Consider the following 19,484-nt stretch of genomic DNA (forward strand, 5'->3'; position numbering starts at 1 on the left):
TCTAGTTGGAGCTAATAATCTATTAGAATATAAGTTTCTCTTGAACTGAGTATTTCTGCTTGCCTACTCGCGCGCCTACTCCTTCTTTATATCAAAAAATCTATACTACTATAAACATAAAAGCGTTGCGAGAAAGAAGTAAAAGCTATATAGGCATCAGCATAGCAACATTGTTGAGACTCATAGCGGGGGAGGTGTGAAAAAAGTGATAGAGGAAAAGAGGAGGGACATAAATCACAAAAAAATGGAAAAGATGACAAATATCTTATTTCGCTTTGGCTTTTTTGAGCGGAACAAGAAAGCAGCACAAAGCTTTGATGAAATGAGAAATAGTTAGAGTAACAGACGCGCAGAGAAGAAAAGAATAGACAAAAAATCGGGAAACCCAACGTTTTTCTAATGTTTGTATTTGTAAATATGAGTCTAGCAATGCCATTTCTATTATAAATACTACAAATATGTTCTGAAAAAGGTATAAGAGAAAAAAACATAAAAGAACGTATTTTGTGGGTCAATGATCATAGAATACTACGCTTGTGAACATTTCGTAATATACAATTGAACGGCAAGACAGGCATGATTGCGTAGCGCCGAGAATTCTTGTAGAGAAATGGATGACCTCAAAACGAAAACAGAAATTGGTTGTAGAAGAACGGCAGAAGTAGGAGTAGAAATCGCGTCACACAGTGTCAAGAAATAAGAATTTGCTTTAGAACCTCTCTTTTGAACACTCAAATGTTTTGGTAAGGCACACCCAACACTAATCTCTCATGGGTTGAGATGAAAATGTTGCACTTCTCTCATTCCTGTCATTCCGAGCGTGTGTTACTTTATTTTAGACCATCAGATTCTTTAACAATCAAAATGGCATTTGTTTGAGTTATCGTGATGCAAAAAATGCAAAATTTAGGTTTTCAAAACTTATTCTACATACATCATTTCACTCATATCACTTTCCCACTCTTTCTTATTCCATTCACTTTTCTCACTGATAAAAATTATCGTAAATGACGCAATTTTGATGAACAATGTAGTAGAAAGCCAGAAAGCGTGAAAGTGGGGGTGAAGTATACATAGTTTGACCAGACGACTTTAAACAAACAAGATTGTCGTTGCAAACGAGAAATTGAATAGAAAGTGATGCTGAACTATGTTTTTTAAAGTTTTGAAAACAACGAAAAAAAGAAAAATTTAAAGAAAAAGTATTGTAAGGTTTCTAGACTCAAAAATGTTTAGTCAAAAAATGTGGAATACTAAAATTTCCTATTTCTGAAGTACATTCTAAAATGAGAAGCCTTGCAACAGGGTTTCTCAACTGAAGTACATGTTTTTCTAAACAACAAGTCCTGGGTGTGTAATCAGTGAATCTGAAAGTGCAGTTAGTCATTTCCGGGTTGAATAGATTTGTTTGAGCTACATGCATTATGAATATTTAAATAGCTTGAAAAGTTCAAGATGCTCTTTTCTTATCTTATTCATAACATAGTATATGTTTTCTCTGAGCGGAGTTATTCCTTTCTTCTCAGATAGCAAAATTTTAGTTGTTAGACTTATCTACCGACCGACGCCAGAAAAAAAAACAATTATAATGTTCCAAAACAAGATAAAATGAGATCCACCTCCCGTTTTATAGTCATTTTGCAGTATATTTGGTCATTGAGCCCTCTGCTAATCATCTTTCTAATTGACAATATGTTCAAGTATTATGCAAATGTGTTTTCGAAAGTCTGAATTGGATAAAATTGAAATTAGGGAAATTTTTGAGATATTTGTGTAGGTTACGTAAAAGCTTTTCTCTAAACTATGAAGTCGTGCTATTGCATCTTAAAACCAGTCGCTGAGACTGTATCAAGACACATTTTGTGTGTTTTTTCCCGTCTAAAATCCACATGGTTAATCCTGAGGGAGTCTTACACTATCAAAATGCTAATTCTGTTTACAATATCCAGAAAGGAAGAACTGATCGAACATTCGAAAAATTTAGAATACGATGAGAAGACCAAACACCAGATATCTTTTTTGAATAAGAATTAAGATCCAGAGATCAAGGATAGTGATCAGATGAATTGACCGATTTCATTAAATTTGGAATTCACTACGTTGATGAACTATACTGCCTCATCACAAGTGTATATGCCTTCAGAATTCAGAATTCCAGCTGTTTTTCCAAGAAAAAGAAATGAAACAGCAATTGGCTTCAAAAATTGGCTAAATATTTGAGGAGTGAGAAAAAGCGGATAAATGTGCAAAATGATGAGTGCGCGAGAAAACACAAAAAGATGACTGCTGCTGTCTGCCTGCGGATGAAAAATCCCCCTTTTTTTCGCAAGCGCCTCAAAATTCGTTTTGATAATTCCATCAAAAGAGGTTACTCATACTTGACGAAAATGTTTCGAGGAGGGACAAAAATTCGGGGGTCGGGGTAGAAAGAGCGCTTCCACTTGGCATTATTTGTTTGACAGTGGGGAGAGCAGAAAGAATAAAAAGCTATTTTTTAGTGAGAATGGAAAAAAGAAACATTAGAGATTAAAATATGAAAGAAACAGGTGACTTTGATTAGGATTTTTCAATTTTGTGAAAAATTGTGGTTTGTAACGTGAGGACTTGTTGGTACACACCGAGTTTGGTATGCACAGCACAATTTTCGGCTCAGTTCAAAAAATGATGACAAATGGAATATAAGAAAAGAAGTCGAGCTCAACGCGGCTTTATTTTGTCATCATTTTTGTCTCCAAACATCATCATATGCAAGAATTGCTCTTGATGTATTGCATAAAGGAGAGATTTCATTTCCGTAGAGACAAAAAGCTGAATATTTATGGAAAACGGAATAAAAAAAGATTTTGACTTGTCGTTTTATGTCTTCTGAGAAAATTTGAGAAATAAAAAAGTTTTGGATTGAATTTCTTTCTGCTGACAAATGGATAGTTGGTTAGAAATCGGAATAACTTTACTGTAAACAATATTGAAACTTGAAACCTATTCTTCTGATACAAAAATAACAACTTTCCGTAAAAAACTGTCAACTAATAAAAAACCAGTCATTATCACTCGTCGGTTTCAAATCCAACTGATGAACATGAAAGCTTTTTCCGTGAATCAACCAATTGCCATAACAATACTAGAAAAATTCTCAAGGAACTAAAATACCTTCTTGCAAAATGAGAAATGTCCGCATTTAACACGATAACAACTGATTTACGTCTCACTTGTGACCTTTTAAATTAACAAATACCGATTTCAACTAATTCCAATTTGCTAAACTTTTCGAAATCTCACGAAAATGTTCTACTATGCGAAGAATGGGTGGGATCTATGAAAACTAGGCTAGCATTGAAAACTAATTATATTTTTGGACAAGAAATATTCAATTTTAGACAATAAGCAGCCTACTAGACAGTAGAAAACCAAAGTACTCCAGAATAGATGCATAGTAGAAATTCGACATTGAAAAAACATGGAAAAATAAGCCTGCGCGATGCCTAATCTCCTCGTAATTGACGTCAAAGAAAAAAGTGTTTCTCATTCACGTACAAAACCTTAAAAGCCTTGACTAATCAGACAGATTTTGCAAACCGACACAATGGTTTTAAATCTAATGCCAGTTGGAGGATGAGTGCGATTATATTCCTCCTGGGTGCTTTCGAGGGAGTGTTACCTCATTATGATGCAGACCATCTGTTGTCAAGATATTGTGTGTGTTGAGGAAAAGGATAAGAGTACATTCTTCGGAGAGGCGGTCTTGGATAGAGTGTAGTCAGGTTGTAGTTTCTGAAGTGGGTGGGCTTAGTACCGTATTCAAATTCTTTGAGCTATTAAAGGGGAAATAAAGAAAATTGTTGTCGGTTGGATGAATATGATCGTAAAGTTTGGTAATTTTCTTGAATCGAGATTTTATGGTTTATAATTTAGAAATAAAACGATCCTCAAAGTATTTGATAGAAACTGGGAGGAAGTTCCAAAAGAACAATGATATTGAAAAGGAATTGAATGGTTTAAATATTAAGAAAAAAACCATTTATTGTTTCGGAAACATCAAACAATAAAAGTGGCTTGAAGTTTATGGTTTAAGTTTATGGTTTTGATATGACAATATTCTTTTCGGAGAAACAGTTCAAACCTCGAAACAATATATTCGCTTGATTGTTATGGGTTCCGGTATTCATGAGCAATATAAATGGTAATGCAAACTACTTTTGCTTTGATTATCATGATTTCTTGATTCTTCTCACTCGAACGAGACCAGTAAACTCAAAATAAGCTACTTTGGGAAAGAAACATGCTATTTTTGCAAAAAACTTGTTTTAAGTTGAATTTCAACTGTTTCAAAAAAAATTGATAATAGCTATGAATGAAACAAAAAAAATTTGTAATAGCTCTCAGGTCTGATTTAGTTCATTTTGTTCTTTTTAAAGCATCTTCATGTTTCAGAGCATTTTCAGTTTCGGTCCCTCGTCAGAATAAGAATTCACCAAAACTTCAAAATGTTTTTCTCAAAACCTAAACTCAAATTCTCACTAATAATATAAAAGTCCTGATTTCCGGTTGTATCTCAGCATATTTCCGTATAGCGTAAACATCCAACCACTAATCATGTGAGCAGGTAAATATCCGTATGTTACTCGTGCTCTATGATTAGAATACAACTACCGCGAGTGTGCAAACTAAAAATCTTTTCGTTTTCAGTTTGGTATTTTCTGAATTGTTTTGTCTTTCTGGAGAATATTACAAGTTTCTGATATTTTGCGACTAACGGAAGGTTAACACTTCGGAATATTAAACTTTGAAACAGGAACAAAGTTTCAGAGTCAGAATAGCTGAGATACTCCCCATCCTGTTTTTGTCCAGTAAAATGTTTGTTTATCGACTAGATTGTAGCTTTTCCAATAAATGTTATGTTCCTCCATGGTTTTTTGGAGTTTGTATCAATGTTCTTAATTTTTCAATCCTTATCACAATAAACAACAACAAGTCAGTTTTTTCACTGTTATCCTAAAACCCATCTCATTTTGAAATCGAAACTGACACCATTTCTCAGGTACGCATACACCAATTACCTTCTAAGTCGGTATGTAGTGGGAGATCTATCTCCAGTTGTTATCTAGTGCGAATGGGTAAATAGCCAAAATGAGCGAGAGGAGGCGAGAGAGAAAAGAGGAAAAAGAAACGAGAGAGAGAGAGGGACGACGTCATAGAGAGCGAGCGACCCCGTACTCTCTCCCTTCACCCCGCTCAACACAACGCCTCACGCATCTACAGCTGCCCACCACACCACCGCCGTCTTGCCCTTGGCTTGCCAATGTGGACGACGAAGACGCCGTACTCGCCTCCCTCCTCCGTTCTCTGGTCTGCCAAGGCTCTCGTTTCTCTTGTTTCTCTGCCTCTGACCGAGTAACGAGAGACCCCCGTTGCGCAAGCGAGCATAGAGCCGCTCGGACACACATACACACACACATAACCACATGGTGGGCATCCTCTCGTTTCTTTTCCCGCTCCGATTCTCGTGCACTATTATTAGAGGATTCTCTGCATGGTGGCCCGCGGAGAGAAGGCCCCGTATTCATTCACAATATGTGTTGTGTTGCTCTCGGCAGTTTGTTCAGACCACCCCTATTTTCTCTCGTTCTCTCGTTGTCTTGTTCTTTTCGCTCTCTCTCGTTTTTTTCGAATTCAAATCGAAACTATTGGTTTCTGATTGGGTTTCTTGGTTTGGAACCTTTTCGAGTAAGATTATAAAATTTTCCGCTTTTTATATCGCATAAAAACATTTAAAAATATGTGCAAAACTCCGTTCGCCACTCCTCCTTATCAGTTTCTCTTCTCCCCCTTTTCTGCCAACCGCAAGAATCGAAGAACATGTTTTTCTTATTTTACGAGAGGCAGTTGTTGCTTTTTCGTTGCGTCTTTTCGTTTATTTTCTGAAACTTATCTATTCTAGCTTTCAACTCTTCATGTTTCAGCTTTTGGGTTTCGGAAGAACTTCACGATGCCAACTACTCGTAGTGCAAACCAACCGGCCCCAAAGAGACCTCTCACTCCGGATAGCGACGATGGCGATGAGGTGAGCAATAATCAATAATAGTGGGGACCAAGAAATTCATTTTGGTTACATGATTTACCTACAGTGTCTTATCTGCCTAGTACTCTTGTAGGAAGAGCTTGGCTATAAGTATAAAATGACTTGACATCTTCAGAAAACTCAAGAAACATCAAAATTTGCAACTAACCCGTCAATAAGAGACGATTCTTTGAACCGTTATCGGTCAGCTGAGGATTATGTACCGTAACCGCCAATACGATAACTAGATCAGACAATTTTAGCTATGTAGCAAAAGAAAGCCGATGACTACCCAAAGCGAAAAGCGTTTCATTTAAAAAAAAAATCCTAAAATTTCAGGACGACTTCGTCAAGAAGCCGAGTGGACGCGGACGTGGTGGCGGTCGTGGACGTGGACGCGGTCGTGGTCGTGGACGAGGTGGCGCCAGTGCCGCTAGTGGCGAGAATAAGCCTGAAGGCTCCAGCTCCACTCGTGGTGGACGTGGTCGCCCACGTGGATCCAAGAACGCTGAACCAGGAGATGGACAACCACCAGCAAAACGTGGACGCAAGAAGCGAGCTCCAAAGTCGGATTCTGAAGACGAGGCAACAAACGATTTGGAGGATCTCGGCGAAGATGTCAAAAAGTGCCTTGGGCTGTTGAAGGAGTTTGAGAAAACCACCCACAATGTGAGTTTTTTAATAATCGATTTTAAAAATCCAGGATGCTAGTTATCTAGTAAGATACAATAAAAGAGAGGTGGACTTCAGTCTGATAGCTGAGAGACAAATGCGCTAGAAAAACTTGTATTCAGATTTATTTTCAAAATCCTTGACTTTTAAATTATTCAGCAGCTCTGCATAGTTTCCAACTATACCTAGGTTCATAATTCCAGTTCTAAACTCGAATTTTTCAGGCCTACACATTCCCGTTCCGTAAGCCAGTCGACACTGTTCTTCTTGGACTCGTTGACTACCACGAAGTTATCAAGAAGCCAATGGACATGTCCACCATGAAAAAGAAACTGATTGGTGAGGAGTACGAAAATGCGGAGGATTTCAAGAAGGACTTCAAACTGGTAAGTACAGATCGGTTTGAGAATAGCAATCGAGAATAGAAAAATAGTAAACTATGGAATTTCCAGATGATCCAGAACTGTCTCACGTACAACAACGAGGGTGATCCGGTCTCCGATTTGGCAATTCAATTCCGTGAGGCTTTTGCTGCCAAATGGAAGAAAGAATTTCCAGAAGACGAAGACACATTTGTAGAAGAGGGAGAAGCTCAGGATGATAGTACGGTTGAAGCTGCCGACGCTGGAGAGGACAGTGACGATGGTGAAAGTGAGGCCGGAGATAAGGAGACTGAAAAGCCAGCTGAGGAACCAGTCGAGGCACCAGTTGAGAAGGAAGAAGAGGCCACTCCGGCTCCAAAACCAGAAGAAGTTGCTCCAAAGAAGGATGAGGACGAAGACGAGGACGAGGATGATCATCACCAGCAAGAAGAAGAGTCTTCCAGTGACGAGGAGGACGGTTTGGATGATGACGACCACGTCAGAGCTACTTGTAAGTTTACTATTGTTGTAAATTCTGTTTTTGAGTGGAGCTTGGCCAGAAAACTGTTGCGAGACGTCAGGGTTCACTGAGAACAATTGATCAACAAGTTTCGGAATGTCTGTTACTTAATTAGTTGTATACTCTCGTATCTTGTCTAGACCGCCGTTCGGTTTTGGATCAGCTGTTGGTAGAAACAGATCAAAGATAGAAAAAAAAGAAGAATAGAACGGGGTAGTGGTTCTGAAAATGCGGTTTTGAAATATTCGGATTTTTTCTTACGTAAAATATGAAATCTTGTCTGCAAAGACCATCACGTCAACAAACACCCCTTATCCATGAACTTCCCGTCCCCTACCTTTTTCAGGGACACATATAAACAATTAACTATTTCAAAAAGCACAGTCAGAGCAAAATTGAGAAGATCAGATATTAGAGAAGTGAAAAATAAACAAATTTTAGTTCCGCATGAAACTTAGGTACTTTCATACGCGTATGTTATAATACTGCAGCTCTCTGTTACTATTTCGAAGACTGAATTAGGTTTTTTATGTTTTTGTAAGATAATGCACAGATGCCAAGTTGGAGAGTCATCAGTTCTCTCACCTAGAGCAACAAATGTTTTCCTATTCTTACCATAGCTAGACTGACTGACATTTTCCGATTTTCGGAATCCGGAACCCGGAACCGGAATGAATAAAACCCCGGTATTCCGGAATTCCGGACAACTATGATCTTTACCGTCTGAGCATAGAATCTAGCGTTCCGATTTTTCGTCCTGTTAGATATCATCACAAAATTTTCCTTTTTTCAGCTACATCTTCCACCAATGCTCCAGTCGTTGCTTCCAAGCCAGCTCAAGACTCATTCGTCGCCACTTCTTCATCTGAAGCTCAGGCCATCCAAGAGACCACCGGAACCGATGGAGCTGTCGCCAATGAAGCTGAGCCAGCCAGCCACGCCGCTGACTCCACTACGGAGGAAAGCCACGCTTAGGCCCCAATTGTATATTCTACACAAAACTTTATATGAAATTCCTTGATCTTATGATACCCCATGAGAAACAATTTTTGTAGTTATAATTGAGAAAGATATAGAATAGGTTGCACCTCAAAAATTGTATAACTGTGGGTGTTCATGGAACCGCATTGTGTTAGTTGAATAAGCCGCTAACTGGTAATTTGGAAATTATCTTAATTTCCCAGTTCCAGTAATTGCTCAACTGATTAGATACGTACCCAATGAATCTCCACTGCTCTCAATTTAAGTAGTGAGCCTTTTTTGTGTTTTTCTTTTACTCTCAACCGTCTACCTTTCTGATCTTATTTGATTTTCAAACTATTTCTCATCCCCAAACTCGGACCATCTATGATTCTCTCTATTGCTGCCTACCCAAGTGCCCTAATTGTGTTTCTATTTCAAATTTTCTAACTTACCCAACAAATTATCCCTCCCTATCTCATTGATATAGTGAAAAGATTGGGAAATCTGTTTCCCATGACTCTCTGACCCCCAAAACTGACTTTTATCATACATTCACTCCCATTCCCATTACGTCTGAAATCTTTTGTCATCTTAAACCACTAGCAATATTTATTTGATTGAAATACATTTGTAAAATAAAAAAAAAAAAACAAACCACAAGTATACTTTTATAATCTCCCGTTTTCTTATATAATTTAAAATTTGACTGGTTCTATTCAACTTGGTCGATCAAGGGTCATGTGGAATCTATCGAATGGAAACAACTCCTGATTGTGAACATGGATAGTCAACGTAAATTGTTGATCAAGAAGAGACGACCAGAGATTCTTGGCTTTCGCGTCCAGATTCTGTTTGACGTCGCTGGAAAATGCAAGTTTTATTTGGTAAAGAACTCAAATGATTGATTTTCGAGGTTAATGCTGTACTTTCGTGGTTAATGCTGTCAATGTATTCTATTATAATGGAAACAGTTCTTTAGTGGGAACTTACATCAATCCAGTGGCAGTTTTTCTCTTCATCGTTTCAAATGTGAAATATGGTTTAGATTTCTGGTATGCAATAAGCGAATATCTTGGATGAACTGTATGAATTAGTGCATTCTCTTTTGCATATGTATAGGTTTCCGTTTTTGGGTTGAATGTTGCGTTTTTCTGGAAAAGTATAAACTATTGGATCTATGTTTTTGGAAAACATTAGAAAAAACACTTCCTTATTTTTCTTTTCTCATACATACCATATGATCATATGTGCATATATCTTTGTGGCATGTGTCGAGAACCTTCAAAGGTGCATCACTGAGCTCATCGGAAATTGCTTCGACAGCTTGTGGAGCATTAGTGGGTGATGTCAACATTATACGTGATTTTATCTGGAAAATTTGATTTCAGTTCGCAACTTCTATTCCTTTTCTAAATTTTATTACTCCGAATGCCAATGTGCTGAAAGTGTGTCCTCTGCTGTCTGATAGCTTGATATGCTTTCTGAGACGGCCGTACGCAACCGCCAATTCTTCGAAAGTCTCGTTTTTAAGGTGTAATGGGTTTGCTGAAAAACAGAAGCATAATTGTTTCCAGGAACTTAATCTTTTGGTTTCGAATTACCTTCCAAATTTTTCATTAATACCGAGTGCTTATGAAACTCGTCTTCCAATTTTTCATTGACAAAGTGAGCAAACCTTATCGTGAATATCTCAGTAATTTTTTGAACATCTCTTGTTATCAGACTCCTTCCGGATGTAGCCCAATGTCTAAAAGCATTTAGTACAGTTATTAAATGAACCGGATATTAGTGAACGTACGTGTTTTGTCTCTTGAGTATCACTTGTTTCAGACGAAACCGAGTTCTGGTGAATGCCATCGCGAAAACCAGAAACTGATCATTGACAAACGCGCATGAAAATTTCATGATATTCATCCATCCGTACATTCCTTTGTCGTACTGAAATCACGGAAAAACTAGAGTGATGTCAGAAAAGCGAGGGCGGTGACAAAATAATTGTCCTTTTTTAGAATTTTCTGGGTTTTTTGCTCTTTTGTTGTTTTGAGGAGCAGAACAGAATTGGTGATGAATTTGGAAAAAGTTTTAGACAAGTTAAGATTCTTGTTATTCAAAATGCACTCACTTTGAAATCATGCATACTCAATGAGCCAAATTTCAGCAGTGCACAATTTGCAAACTCCTCTCGAATCTCGTTTATTGGCATCCACGGTTTATTTTTCAGTGTTCCTAATTGATCCTCCATTCTAATTTTAGTGTAGTTCACTAATTGGCTCTTGTGAAGTCTGGAAAGTGTATGAACTTGATATTGTGTCAATTTTGATCTTTCTAAAAACTCACATTCCCACTTTGAAAAATGTATCATTGCTAGTGTCTTGAAAAGGTACATATTTCTCTGCAGTATGGTCAGCCCTTCTCAAAAATGATGTGTAATTGAATTCAGATTTCAAAAAGCTTGCTGAAAAACAAAATTTCAAACTGAAACCTATAATTTAATTTATTTGTCATCTCCTCACCATACATTCCATCTTTGTACACTTTCTCAAAGTTTATCTTCTTCGAACAAATAATTTGAAATAGGAATAAGAAGTTAAGAATCGAACTAAACAACAACAATCGAAATATCATGGTGTGGATTAGATATCCAAACGGATTTGCCGATGCCGGTTCAGTTTTATATCAATCTATTAGGCAAACAACTACGGCACTGGCCCGCCAATTTTTGTTTGATTCTTGTTTTCATAAGCCTGGTTGTTTTGACACTCTTTGCTCACTGTTAGTTTTTCATTCCTTTCGAAAGAACATTTGATTTAGAAAAGTGCAAAAAGGAGGTGACTAATTATTTTGCAATCAAATAAAACTATTGCGAAATCTGATAAGGAACACTTCACTCAAACAGAAGAAACTAATATAAAACAGCTGGTAATGTTATGATTACACCACAATAGTCACATTATTTTTGTGCCATTGCAGAAGACTGACTTTATATTGTTTCCGAAATGTAATTTTCAACTTTTTTTGAGTTTTTTGTGCCTGCCTGCTTCTGAAAAGTTATCCAAAACGCCCACTTGTAAAGCTCAAGTTTTCGAGCATAAGTCCTATTGAAAAACATTGTTGTTGTTAGTCCAAATTCTTTTTTGAAAAGTTCTTCATCGGTGTTCCCCCATTCCTTTTCTTATTTTCGATATTTGGGTAATTTCTCGAAACTCACTTTCCGTTAGAACAAACTTTTTGCATTTCTTTTAAAAATCAATTTTCTGAGTGGAATTCTTCAAAAATTTCAATAAAACACAACAGATATTTATTTATACCAACTTCCATTTAGAAAATTGAACGAATTCAGTTCAAGGTTGAGAATGAGTAGTAATACTTCACTTTCCTTTTCTTTTTCTTATCAGACCTCACTTCTTTATTCTGAACTTCAACTCAAAACCAGCATGGAACCCTCATCTGTTTTTAAATAAAACTTTTCTTTCAAAATATGAAATGGCTGTTGTAGCTAGTTAATTAGCAGTCACTGATCCCTAGTGTATTTCCGTATTTCCGGCGTCTTGTAGCATGAAGTTTTGCATGGATCAGTGGTTTGAGTAAATCCAATCACGTGTCATATCTGTTCATTATGAATAAAGATTTTCAAATTCTCGTTCCTGCAAAATTTTTATGTTTCTTGAAAGCAGAAAATTCATAAGCTGCACTCTTCAATTGTGGTTTCTATGCTTTATAGACTGCTCAACAAAAACGCCTTTTTCTTTGGTGTATGTTTTTGGTGTCAACTCATTTGCCTCAAATCTTATATTTGAATAACACTTACTTTGTGTGTTATCTTCATATTATTTTTTCGTACCCTTCATACTAAACGATTTAAGATAAGAAAATATCCTCATTTTTCATATCATGTTACATGTTTTGCTACACATTGTCTCCAATCTTTGTAAATAGTGATCGTTTATAAAAATAAACAACTGCAACTTCTTAGAAAAAAACAACAAATACTCTACTTCACTTGTTATTCATTCCATTTTTAAAAGAATGCTGATACCCTTCCATTCATTTCAGTCCTTTCATCATTCACCGCATTGCCTCCGTCCGTCAAGTAGGCCAAAGGAGAGGCCCCTCTGAATAATAGAGTGTGTCTGTGTGTCTGTGCAAAACAAGGAGGAGAGGGAGTGTCTATGTGTGTGTGTGTGCCAGAATCGTCAGTCTCTGAAACGAGAAAAAGGAGGAGAGTCCTCTGGTCTCTTGCAGTCTCGTGGTCGTCTTCTCTTCTGCCACTACTCTCGCCGTCTCACCCTTTTCCCCACCCCTTCTTTTCTATCCAAAAACACCCTCCCTATTCTTCTCTCTCTTCCACAACACAATCCCGCTGTGTTCGTTGTTCACTTCTTAATTTTCATTTCAATTTGAATTTCATTTTCTTTTCAATATCACACTCATATTAATATTTCTCCCTGTCTAGACTTATCTTTTTTCCTCTTATTTCAAATCGTCTGTTTGTGTGTCTGTTTGTCCTGTAGAATCCTGAAAACTTTGTTTACACAAAAACTTCCAAGATGTCTCCTTTAAGTTTTTCCAAGTTTAGATGTGGGGTTTTTCAAACTTTTCTCTTGAAACTTTCTCTAGTGTTCCAATTCTGATTCTAATCTTACTGTGTTTTTCAGAACCCATCCATCACTTCACTTTACAACCCTGGCTTCTCATCTTCACCATGCTTGCCCCAATCATAACCAAAGATATGCGGTTGTTTCCAACCCACAAAGTGCCGGTGAAAAATGTTCGAAGTCGCGCTCAATCTCTTGACCACTTCCAACAAATTCAGAGCTCAGCCAGCACAATTGATAGGCTTGTACCTATCAAACCGCGGTCGGCCGTTTCTGCCGGAAACATCGCCCAACGGCCATCGTCCAGTAGGACAAAACAAGTTGCACCCGCAAAGACTAGTGTGCCAAGAAGTCCGCCGAAGTCGATGATGTCCCGAAAGTCGACTTTGACAGCGATTCAAGAAGGTGTTGAGTTGAATGAGCAACCGGTTTTGCATAAGAAAATTGGTCACAGCAAAAGGTGAGCACTCATAGTCTTTTAAACTTTTAAAAACCACAGGAAGTCACACTAGACACAGAACGGCAGACACACTCATTGAGCACAAAGAATGAGCAAAAAAGTTGTTCAACGAGCTTTTTTGATCTTTTTTGATTTTACGACGTATTTTATTCTCTCTAGGGATATTTTTCTCTTTTTCTCATCTCTTCCGTATGATTGAGCATACACCACACTGAAAAAGGTCGAAAAGCTCCACTCTCCTTTTTTGGAAAAAAGACGTTTTCCCATTTTTTAAAATCGCTTTTTTCCTGCAGTGAATCGTCGAGTGTCCAATTGGAAGGCACCACCAAAAACAGCTCCAAATCTAGCAGTGAGGCGAACTTGGAGGAAAATGGTGGCACAGGAGGAGAAGTCGACGAGGAGGAGACGAAAAAGAAGCGCGGTGTACTGAAGTGGATCACCAACACATTTCGAAAGTCATCACGCGATAAAACTCTTGACAATCGGAGCACTTCCTCGGGATGAGTGAGTGCATTTTTGTTGTGTTTTTAAAATTGATCGGACAGAAAAAACGTGTGACTATTGGATTTGAGACACCAATCTTTTTTAATTGGGATGGATTTAAAAATAGATGTTGTGCTCTCAAAAAGTTTGTTGTGGGGAGAATACCAAATCACTTTTTGAAAAAAGCGAATTTCTAAAAAATGACATTAACATTAGACAAGCCATTTCGAGGCCCAACCAAAAACTCAGAATACGGAAATACTCCGTTTCCATCTATTTTTATGCGTCTTCGTATTATTTTTCAAAGTTCATCGTGATTCCTCATGCCCTTTCCCATGAATTTAAGCTATTTCTTTACTCAGGACCCTTTTTGTTTGCTCTGGAACTCTGACATGTTCTTCTCACAACCGGCCGATTTCATAACAATAACGGCGAGTAGCAATAACAAGCGAACTGCCGAAAAACATTGAGAGCCTGAAAGACCAATAACTTTTTTCTGAAATAAGGGGAGGAGATGACGATATGAGTTTTCTCTCATCTCATCATTTCCCCTCAATAAAAAAGAAGATTGCTTAGTTTAAGAGTAATAAAATGAGCAATGAATAGTGATGTCATTGAGTTTTCTGGGTTTGGATGCGTTGAAGTAATGGAACGCTAGAATATAATTATGAAATGAGAAAAACATTGCACACGGAGTAAAATAGGTACAGTAACCCAAATTTTGTTGACCAGTAACCCAACTTACACTGACCATCAAACCAAATTTTACTGACTCATAATTAAATATCAATTTTTCAGCAATAACTCCGCAGCCAACAACGATTTGACTGCACCTCCTCTTTCTACTGTACACTTCTTGATTAGCTCACTCTTTTCCCATCATCTCACACTCATAATTTCCCAAATCTCACAACCTTCTTCTCCCCCATTCCATCTCAAAGTGTTGTATAAGAACATCCATGCCTCCCACCGGTTCATATTGTACATATGTTGTATATTCTTACATTGTAATTTCTTTTGTGCTGTGCATTTTTTTTAGCTATAGACTTCTCTAAAATTCCATGTAGTAAAAAACCGCTGTGATTTTTCCATAAATGCCATTTTGTATTTTTTAAAGGTTCATATTATAAAAACAAAAACGTTTATGAAATTCAGATTTTTCCAGTTTGAATGTAAGAGTCTGAATTGGATATTAGTCCAAGAGTGAGAATTTCGAAAAAAGAAAAAAAAAGAGTCGGGAAATATCGAAAAGTCGGAAAAAATCGGATCGAGATTGTGAAAAGAAATGAGAAAAGGTAGAATTTTAGGCTTTTTGAAGATCATCGGCGTAGTCGTCACCCTTCTTCATAAGCTTCCAGATGCCGAGGACGAAGAAGAAGCCGAAAGTGAGTCCCAGAACAATAGCCTTGAAGATCAATTCGAGATTGCTTGGATCGTACTCGATGTCAATCAATTCGTCGGTCTGAAAAAGAGTAATTTGCTGAATTCTTTATTGTCATTGGGTGGAACTGGATAGCTAGAACTAGTTTTTCGAAAGTAATGTGACGTCAGATAACATCATTGGAACGGTCCAGCTAATTTTTTTACACTTTTTAAATGTGTTGTTAGGTGAAATACACAATTTTTTTTAGAGATTCTGCCGAGGAAGTGAATAATACCAATAGAAAACTTCATTCATCCAAATTATTTGATACCTCGTTCTTTTGTTTTTTTTCTCTGTCGTGAGTGATTGACCAGCTGCTCCAACTCTCTACCGCCATGTGATTCAATTCCGGGTTTCCCCCAATTTTACTCCAAAAACAAGGAACGAGAGCCGCTCGGGGAAAAACAAGGTACAAAAATGTCTCGACACACCCACGTGATTGTTATTAACACTATCAGGAGCTATTGTTTTTCAGTCTTGATGGTATGGTGACGTACATTGTGGTTGATTAGAGGACTACTCTACGTTCATCAAACACTTTTTTTGAGAGTAGATTCTATTTGGGTAGTAAGAAACAAGGAAATAAGAAGTAATAATTGGGAGAGCAAGGAAATGTCATGATTATGTCTAGACGGATTGAATATTTCTAGGGGTGAAGATAGACTCAGAAAATCGACATAATTGGTTTCAGTAGTTATATTTATAATAATGCAAAAATTTATGAACTCAAGTTAACCAGACTAGACTACTAAAAGTTGTAAACTCAATTTTGCTCTGAATCATAATCATCTGTTGTTATGTGAAACTTTTTTGTTCTCCAGTTGATTCAGAATTTTGATAAAAGTTGAACCTAGGTCAAAAATCAGGGCATACCACAAGAAATAATAAACATTTTCTAGTTTTCAAATGGGAAGTTTTGATATATCTATATGTGTCTTTAGCCTCAATGGTGTTCGCGCTCTCACTGAGACTATTGACCACTCTCGTAAATTCCAAAAATCTGCAAAACTGGGGAAAAGTCACTTTGAAACTATCTTATGATTTGAATTTTGATAAATAGTGTTTTACCGGTCAAAACACCCTCAAATGTATCAATTTTTACCGTACAAACTCCATTCTCTTACTTACAGCTTCAATGATGTCAACGTCAATATCAACAATTTTGTCAAGATGTTTCATGGCCTTCATTCTGGTTGTGATGGATTCGTTGTCGATCAAATCCTCAACGGTGAATGGCAAAGCGCTTGAATTGGTGTCCTAAAAACTAGAGTAAGATTTCTCACAGAAACATTCAAGTACCTTCTTCAAGATAACAAACTGAACGGTGACGATATCTTCAGTTCCAAGGCAGTTGGTACGGAGAACAACGATATCTTCCTGAAATTCATCATTTACTATGAATTGTGTGCAATTAAGTTTTACCTCATCATCGACACGAAGAGAGGAGGCAATCTTCTCTTTGAAGGCTTCTTCTGGGAACTCTTCGAGACCCTCATTATCTTTCACGTTGAATTCAATTGACACAACCGGGAAGTTTCCAGTTTCCAAGTCTCTGGCGATGAGGGCATTGCATGAAATTTCTGGCACTGGGTTTTCCTGGAATATGGGAGGAAAAAGATAAGAAGAAAGTAATAATTCGGAAAAATTGTCTAGTCTTAGTGTGGAATGCGAAAGCTGATTTAGTTAATGCTGCTATAAAACTTTTCCTTGCACAAAAGTAATTCTCAATTATCAAAAATATTACTAATAACGAATTTCTGTCAATATCTACCCGGAAAAGTTCGCGAATGCTATCTCAACACAGAAAGCAAAACACAACTTCGTCACAGCTTCTTGTTTTAAATTTCTGCACTCACATCCTGTTGAGAAACTGAGCATGTGCACGTCAAATGTCCGGTGTTACAGATGGTGTGCTTTTCCTGGGGGCAGATTTCGGCAAGAACAAGTGGCACTAATAGGACGGCGAGGAACCGCATTTTCGATCTGGAAACAATGAGAAACTTAGAAAATTGTTTAAAAACGCAAAATAGTGAGTCTTATGATTGAACAAAAAACGAAGGAACGAATGAAGGGGGGATTCCGAAAAAATGGTATGGCAAGTGGAGGCGACGGTGGTATGAGGTAAAAGTACTTGATGGGGTAGATAAGTAAGCACCCCCCGCTCCTCCGCCACCGTACTGTCCTCGATGGGGTTTCAAGAGCTTTCTACTTTCATCCGATAAGCACATCCACTTTTATCTCTCAACTCTTCCCATCTATCTGTATCTCTCTGTGCAACTCTAAATCTTTATTCGCCCTTTACCTCCTCCCCACTCTACTTCGCGCTTACGCGAGTTCTTTCGAGTTCACAGTGACAACGACAAACTTCTGCACAGTCCATTTTACCTTGCAAGATCAAATATTAGAAAACGAGAAAAAAATGTTAACGTAGTAATGCACGCAGCAGTTATTTGGAGAAACAACAGAGAATTTCGAGTAATGAAGAGGAACATGGATTCTAAAGAAGTGAAATTATGGAATTTAGCAGTTATAGTAAAATATAACAAGAAAACGAATTTTTTGTTTCTGCACCCTAATAGAAGTCGACGTTATTGAAATCTATACATAGAGTTTCCACAAATTCCGATTTTCAGAACCAAAAATATTATGAACAATAAAAAAAATATATAGGAGCTACAATCAAATGACCACTGCTTCAAATATTAAATAAAATTCCCAGTGATACATGACGAAAAAACAAAGTCTTTCCGAATTTTGTGTTTTGTAAAATCCCGCTGACATAATCAAATTATGTCTCAAAAATCGGATGTCACAACTTTGTAAATCTGATTAAACCTTGGCCTCCGGATGGCTTGTGTGTATATATAAATAAAGTTTGCATGTTCTGTTCAGAATCGCATAATAATATATACTTGTTACAAAAAGCAATTCTGATTTAAAAAAAGTTTCTGGAAGCGGTAGTATGAAAAACACAATGAAGGTCATCACAGAAATTAGTATGTCTAACAAAAGATTCCCCACCATAACCATAAATTTCAGACTATTTTTAGACTGCTGGTTAAAGAAACTACATATGACTTATTTTCAAGTTCGGTTACTTCAAAAACTGAAAAAAAAATTATTTCATAGAAATACGTCTACTGGCTCAGGTACTTGAAAGTGTTTACAGTCATATTCCAAAAAAACAGAAAAAAACAAGAACATTTCGAACCTATGCAGAAAGTGAAAGTCATAAGTTTCTATCTACTCGGGTTACAAAGAGCGGCCACCGTGAGATTTGAAAAAGATATGCTCTCACCTAGTTTTTGTTCCCTGTTCTATGTGCTCGTAATTCGTGAAAAAATGAGATGAAAACTACACGCTTGCTGGGTTTTTTGTGGTTGCTGGAACGATGGATCATCACGTTTTTCTTGACTACTCAAACTTTTGACGGAGAAAATTTTTATTTATAATGTAGTTGAAAATTAGTTCAAAACAAGAACGACTAAAAGTGTAATAAACTGAGAAGAATTTCTCGCAACTGGAAAAAAACCTCGAGTTGATATGAAAAATGTAAGTTTTCTGCGTGATCACACTTTTTCTATTGTTTGACATAAGATTTATGGCACAGCTTGTCGAAGAAATACACATTATGTTTTATTTCTTGTGAGCCCCACTGGGAATGAATTTCCATGGAAACTTCATTTATGAGGATACGTCGTATGACCGGAAAAAAATATGCGTTTATGGCTTAGAGACTGAAAACATTATCTGCATTTTGTCGTTACCAATATCTCATGAATACGATTTCATTAATAGTACAATACATATCGTCTAATTTTTTGTCACTAGAAGTTTTCAATTTAAAAAATCTATTTTCATTATTAATGACCTACCATTACAATTATGAACACAAGACTCCGAGTAAATGTTTATTTTATAATACAGCGGACACAATATGCACGAACC

General features: G+C 37.1%; 5 protein-coding genes across 5 annotated transcripts; 3 read left to right on the top strand and 2 right to left on the bottom strand.

Annotated features, from left to right (window-relative positions):
• Positions 1-5,986: 5,986 nt before the first annotated feature.
• Positions 5,987-8,587, top strand: GCK72_022175 (uncharacterized protein; the record flags this gene model as incomplete). The annotated part of the gene is made up of 5 exons (XM_003106809.2): positions 5,987-6,061; positions 6,398-6,727; positions 6,955-7,116; positions 7,183-7,603; positions 8,406-8,587. 5 exons carry the CDS (start codon positions 5,987-5,989, stop codon positions 8,585-8,587), a joined length of 1,170 nt encoding a protein of 389 aa, XP_003106857.2.
• A 704-nt stretch (positions 8,588-9,291) lies between these two features.
• On the bottom strand, positions 9,292-10,817 carry GCK72_022176 (uncharacterized protein; the record flags this gene model as incomplete). Its single annotated transcript, XM_003107019.2, has 7 exons — positions 9,292-9,436; positions 9,566-9,726; positions 9,810-9,944; positions 9,999-10,120; positions 10,177-10,322; positions 10,374-10,513; positions 10,698-10,817. 7 exons carry the CDS (start codon positions 10,815-10,817, stop codon positions 9,292-9,294), a joined length of 969 nt encoding a protein of 322 aa, XP_003107067.2.
• A 2,460-nt stretch (positions 10,818-13,277) lies between these two features.
• GCK72_022177 (uncharacterized protein) lies at positions 13,278-14,134 on the top strand (the record flags this gene model as incomplete). The annotated part of the gene is made up of 2 exons (XM_003106930.2): positions 13,278-13,630; positions 13,924-14,134. The coding sequence occupies 2 exons, from the start codon at positions 13,278-13,280 to the stop codon at positions 14,132-14,134; spliced, it is 564 nt and encodes a 187-aa protein (XP_003106978.1).
• A 1,264-nt stretch (positions 14,135-15,398) lies between these two features.
• GCK72_022178 (uncharacterized protein) lies at positions 15,399-15,629 on the top strand (the record flags this gene model as incomplete). The annotated part of the gene is made up of 1 exon (XM_053734690.1): positions 15,399-15,629. One exon carries the CDS (start codon positions 15,399-15,401, stop codon positions 15,627-15,629), a length of 231 nt encoding a protein of 76 aa, XP_053578256.1.
• GCK72_022179 (uncharacterized protein) lies at positions 15,417-17,512 on the bottom strand (the record flags this gene model as incomplete). The annotated part of the gene is made up of 5 exons (XM_003106945.1): positions 15,417-15,575; positions 16,665-16,793; positions 16,836-16,913; positions 16,959-17,132; positions 17,393-17,512. 5 exons carry the CDS (start codon positions 17,510-17,512, stop codon positions 15,417-15,419), a joined length of 660 nt encoding a protein of 219 aa, XP_003106993.1.
• Positions 17,513-19,484: the final 1,972 nt, after the last annotated feature.

The sequence above is a fragment of the Caenorhabditis remanei genome, chromosome X (genome assembly GCF_010183535.1).
Source record: "Caenorhabditis remanei strain PX506 chromosome X, whole genome shotgun sequence".
NCBI classification, from domain to species: domain Eukaryota; kingdom Metazoa; phylum Nematoda; class Chromadorea; order Rhabditida; family Rhabditidae; genus Caenorhabditis; species Caenorhabditis remanei.